Raw genomic sequence first — 5,800 nt, forward strand, 5'->3', positions numbered from 1 at the left:
TTTACCATCCCTATACATGTGTTGAGAAATGTGCTTCATATGGCAGGCTTCATTGCATCAAACGAGACCTATGATAAATTCGATATGGGGATGCAATCCAATGCTACACATTTCCATAGTATTTTAATGGCTAAATATGATTTTAGTCCCTTTAGTATGCTAACATTTGGACTATAATTCTTTTGATTTGACATAACTTGATTATTTACTTTTATAATATTACTAATAAATCCAAATCGATAATATTGATATTTATTTTAGTTAAAATGGTTGGGTAATATTTATAAAGAAAAATGTATTTAACACATTCAATTAACATTTAAATTATTGTTATTTTTATATATAATTAATAAAAATTTCATATTATGCTAATTGTATAATCAAATAATGATTGCATTCACCATAAATTTTTCTTTAGTAAATTAGATGCTTACAAGTGATAGTATATTTTCTAAATACTTTCAATCATTTGACAACCTCTGACGTCTGAGAATAACAACTATTTATTTAATCACCGAGGATGCTTAATTCGTGCCATTCGTTATAAGTTATTTAAACACTCTTTCATGTCGATCAATACATGTTACCATGCCTATTAGGTTTTCACAATATGTTACACAAACGAAATTAAATATAATTTTTCTTATTATCATCAAAATTTTTCCACCCCTCAATCCATCTCAACCAGCTAAAAGAATTGCAACTTATTTGTCATTGTAATGACTTGACTTGAACAATGCGGTTGAACATTAATTTCATGCAATAATGATTAGGCATAAGCGTTGACATTTGCTTACATGTGGCAAAATAGTCCAAAATTTTCTTAACCTATTGACATATAAATTTTAATTCACTTCAATTTCATCCTTAAATTATTAGTATATCGATTTATTATCTTTGTTAATAAAACTGCTTATAAATTTGTTAAGTGTCTTGAAATCATCCATGTGGAGTATTTAAATAGTTTTTTTTAATAGTCTAGGGAATTACAAGGTAGTACATGTTCAAAACTTTCTTAACCTATAGACAACGCTCACATACCTTGCAGACGCAGCTACTTGAATTCAGGATCTCTAAGGAGAATAACCTTCTCATTTACCACAGAGGTCATTTTATGAGTATAGAGTATTTAAATAATTAAATAAATAGTTTTAACAAAAGTAAAATAATAACAAAAGCATCAAAATTGAGCATCTCACCTTTTCTGTTTGTTCTCTCCGGTTGAATTTGCTGATATTTATGTAAAAAAATATTATTAATTTTTTTAGTCTCCTTTTTATAACAAAAGAGCTTTTGAATCTTGAAGGATAAATTATATAAGGAAATGTCTTTAAAGATCTTGTTTTGTACATGCCTCAAGTTATTCTTCTGGTATCTTGATTCATCGATTTAGTATAAAATTTCTCATGATTAACAGTTTTTAAGGAAAGGGATTTGATTGGCATATACAAAAAATTTGGGGATGAAACTGAAATGATTTAAAATTTAAATCAATTTAAATTAAAAATTATAATTTAAGGATATGATACAATTAACTCTTAAAATATTAAAATTTCTAAATTTGAAAAGTCAAAGAAAAGAACTTGAATGTGCAACCTACTCAACGTCCAATAATATTTCTTTTCTTTATTTTTTATATTAAATATTTTCTTAAATTTGTGTTGACATATGTTTTCAAATGAAAAGAATTTTATTACTGGAAACAGAATTAAAATTTATCAGTTGAAAGATATGTTTATTTCTTAAGATGTATTTTTATCGAGTTATTCCAAAAATATTTATTTTGAAATATTATGTACATTCAACTTTAAAATATTATCTCGGTTGTCGAATTTTTAAGATTAGTTAAAAAGTTAATGAATGAGAACGTGATACATGATAATTTTGACTGATTGATTTTAATGAAAAGTGTAAATGAGATCATATATCTTTTAAATTTTATTTTTATTCAGTTTAATTCCTTAAAATTATTTAATCTAAAAATGATCCTATTTGCTTTTATTTTTATAATTTAATTAAATATTCAATACCATCCAATAAAATTTTCCTATTAATGAATGACGACTTTGCTGCAGATTTCTGGTATGTCTTGAAATATTTACAGGCACTGTAATTGCCTTTAAAATGGAACCAAATACTGATGGATGGGCATTGGTTTTTGAATTTCCCTACTAATTCCATGATATCAAAGCTACTAATTTGCTCTCTTTTCCTCTCTTGCATTCTTTGTAAGTTGGATCATGTTGAATCCAGGACATCAAGGAATGAGACTGAATTACAAGTATTGCTTGCCTTCAAGGCTCGAATACCAGTTGATCCTTATGGGGTCTTCACCTCCTGGAATGGTTCTCAACATTTCTGCAACTGGCAAGGAGTAACATGCGGTCGTCGGCATCGAAGGGTGACCGCCTTGCGGATATCATCACTCAAGTTGGCAGGTGACCTTTCTCCTCGCATAGCCAACCTCACCTTCCTTAGGGTGATTGATCTCGGGTCCCCCGACAAGTTACTCGATTGCATCGTCTAGAGGAATTGAGTTTGGTCAACAACTCCTTCCAAGGTGAACTTCCGAGAAACCTTTCACGTTGTTCAAACTTAAAGGTTATCAACTTAAACGGAAATGCACTCGGAGGGGAAATACAAGATGAGCTAGGTTCTTTGTCTAGGATCCAAATTCTTCTACTAGCAGCAAACAACTTCATAGGAACAATTCCCACTTCATTAGGGAATATCTTCTCTCCTATATCTTTCCATGGTACGGAATCACCTCGAAGGAAACATTCCTACGGAGCTCGGGCAACTCTCAATCTTGAAATTTCTTCAGTTGTCTATAAACAAGCTCTCTGGTACAGTTCCTAAGCGACTGTATAATATCTCATCCATTTATCTCTTTTCTTTAGCTGATAACCAGTTACAAGGCCAGATCCCTCCTTACATAGGCTTGACCCTTCCTAATCTTTAAGGCATTTATCTTGGGGGAAACAAGTTTTCAGGACCAATTCCGACCTCAATAGTCAGTTCCTCAGGGCTCATAGACCTTGATATGGGTTTGAATTCTTTGTCAGGACCAATACCAAAAAATTTGGGAAGCCTTTAAAATCTAGAAAACATCAACTTTGGCCAGAACTTCCTTGAGAGTTCCAATGATTTAAGTTTTCTCACTTCATTGATTAATGGCACCAATCTTAATCAATTATGGTTATCCAAAAACAACCTCACAGGTGTTTCTCCAGATTCAATTGGAAATCTCTCTACAAATCTCAATCAATTACTGATTGGAGCCAACTACATATCAGGTGTCATACCGAAAGAGATAGAAAACCTTGTAGGCTTGGAGTTCCTTGCATTATATGAAAACATGCTGACAGGCAGCATCCCTGATTCTATTGGAAAACTTTCCAAGTTGAAATATTTATATGCTTACAGAAACAATATCATAGGGGAAATTCCTCATTCTTTGGGAAATCTATCTCAACTGATTGTTCTCAGCCTATTTGATAATTTGTTAGGAGAAATACATGCATTTTTGGGTAACTGCAGTTATTTGGTAGCATTGGATCTTTCAGGGAATCGTCTTAATGGCACAATACCAAAGGAAACTATCGGTCTATGCTCCTTCTCAAGAGAACTCAACTTTGCTTCAAATAGTTTAACGGGAACTTAACCCCAAGAGGTTGGAAACTGCAAAAATCTCAATACGTTGCATGTATCATGTAACAAACTTCATGGCGAAATTCCAAGCTCTCTTGAAAACTGTGTGATGCTAGAATCACTTTACCTGCAGGGTAACTCTTTTGAAGGAACTATTCCCTCTTCATTCCAAATATTACGAAGCATACAAGTTCTTGATGTTTCCCACAATAATCTGTCAGGCCTAATACCAGAGTTTCTGGGGTGAACTTCCTCTTTTCATCAATCTCAACCTATCTCTTGATAGCTTTGAAGGCAAAGTGCCGACAAAAGGAGTGTTCAACAACATCAGTGCATTCTCGGTCATTGGAAACAGCGAGTTATGCGGAGGGATTAGGCTGCTTCGATTACCTGATTGTCCAACAAAAATTGCAAAGGAAGTGAAGAACTTTTCACTTAGAGTGATAATTGCGACTGGTATTGTCCTCTTTGTTGTTTAATTCTTAATTTCTCTCTTTGCAATCAAACGACGGGTCAGCTTTTCGAAAAGGAAAGAGGGAATTGCCATCCCATTGGAGAATAAACATCTGAAACTTTCCTACGCCGAGCTACTCCATGCAACAGACAGTTTCTCTTCAGCCAACTTAATTGGTAAAGGAAGATATGGTTCAGTGTATAAAGGGATTCTAAGTTCTGATGATCAAACAGCAGTTGCTGTGAAAGTACTTAACCGATCAGACTTTCAAGGCTGAATGTGAAGCTCTTAGGAAGCTTAGACAATGGAATCTTGTCAAGGTTATTACTTCTTGCTCGAGCATTGATTTTCAAGGTAACAATTTCAAAGCTTTGGTGTTCGAGCTCATGGAGCTTAGAAACTTGGTTACATCCAAGTTCAACCGATTTACACAACTCACCAAGCTTAAATCTAATTCAGTGGCTCAACATAGGCATTGATGTTGCCTTAGCATTAGATTATCTTCATTCCCAATTCGACAAGCCAGTCGTCCATTGTGATCTAAAGTCGAAAAATGTTCTTCTCGATGCTGACCTTACTGCCCACATTAGTGATTTTGGCCTAACAAGGTTTCTTTCGGAGACAACCAAGCAAACCATTACATAGCAAAGCAGTTCAATGGGAATAAGAGGAACCACGGGATATATTCCTCCAGGTAATTCCATTAGTAAAGTACTTGATGCATTTTTGTATTGATATAATGATATTCATCCTAATGACATATCTACACACGGTGATGTGTACAGCTATGGCATAGTTTTAATGGAGTTGTTTACAGGCAAAAGACCCACCGATAGCATGTTTACGGGAGAGTTGAGCCTACGTATGTTAAAACAGCCATGCCTGATCATGTGGCGGAGATAGTTGATACTCGGCTCAATTTTGAAGATGAAGCAGCCGTCAATCAAAATGGTCAAAGCAGCAGAGGCATCGACAACATCTGGAAATGCTTGGTCTCGGTTCTTAGCATAGGAGTGTCATGCTCGGCTGATTCGCAAAATGAAGAATGAACATGTTCATCACAGATGTGCTGAGAGAACTTCAAAAGGTTACAAATATTCTTCTCGGAGATCAAAGGAGAAGAGTGCACGCGTCAGTGCATCAAAGAAGATAGAAAGTTGCACCAAAAAATGCTATAAATATGATATGGGGATGCAATGCTGCTAGGCATTCCCATAGTTTGTATTTTCTCAAATTAGATTAAATAAAGGGCTAAATAATGTTTTAGTCCCTCTACTATGCTGAAATATGAAATATAATTCCTCTAATTTGACAAAATTTGATTATCTTTTTCTATAATATTATATAGATCTAAAATGATAACATTGGCAGTTGCTTTAGCTAAATTGATGATATGGAATATTTTTTAGAAAAAAAAATACCTCAAAGCATACAATTCAACCAAAGCCGTTATATGAATTGGCTAATCGAATAATAAACGATGATGTGAAATTTTAGCACTAATCCTTAGGGTGAGCAAAACTCGACTCGACTCGAAAAATCGATTTTTTCGACTCGACTTGAATTGACTTCAAGTTGTAATTTAATAAATTCGACTCAGTTCGAAAAAATTTTAAGTTCAAATCGAGTTATAAAATACAACTCAAATAACTCAAAATTTTAATGATTAGTGGATTGGTTTTCAAATTTGAGTCA

The 5,800-nt window shown here is 33.7% G+C and overlaps 1 protein-coding gene across 1 annotated transcript; it reads left to right on the plus strand.

Moving 5' to 3' along the window:
• The first annotated feature begins 2,053 nt into the window (after nt 1–2,053).
• LOC120114914 (LRR receptor-like serine/threonine-protein kinase EFR) lies at nt 2,054–5,154 on the plus strand. Its single transcript, XM_039135689.1, has 8 exons — nt 2,054–2,082; nt 2,254–2,479; nt 2,602–2,846; nt 3,154–3,547; nt 3,785–3,894; nt 3,938–4,107; nt 4,255–4,352; nt 4,942–5,154. The coding sequence occupies exons 1-8, from the start codon at nt 2,054–2,056 to the stop codon at nt 5,152–5,154; spliced, it is 1,485 nt and encodes a 494-aa protein (XP_038991620.1).
• The last annotated feature ends 646 nt before the right edge of the window (nt 5,155–5,800 follow it).

This window comes from Hibiscus syriacus, unplaced genomic scaffold, assembly GCF_006381635.1.
Source record: "Hibiscus syriacus cultivar Baekdansim isolate YM2019G1 unplaced genomic scaffold, ASM638163v2 tig00110253_pilon, whole genome shotgun sequence".
Lineage (NCBI taxonomy): Eukaryota > Viridiplantae > Streptophyta > Magnoliopsida > Malvales > Malvaceae > Hibiscus > Hibiscus syriacus.

Excerpts from the sequence above, each read along its gene's own strand:
- LOC120114914 (XM_039135689.1), top strand. The coding sequence starts at position 2,054 with ATGAATGACGACTTTGCTGCAGATTTCTG. Across the intron at positions 3,895-3,937 it reads CTAATACCAGAGTTTCTGGG|CTTTGAAGGCAAAGTGCCGA; the intron begins GTGAACTTCCTC and ends ATCTCTTGATAG. Across the intron at positions 4,353-4,941 it reads AAACAGCAGTTGCTGTGAAA|CATGTTTACGGGAGAGTTGA; the intron begins GTACTTAACCGA and ends ACCCACCGATAG.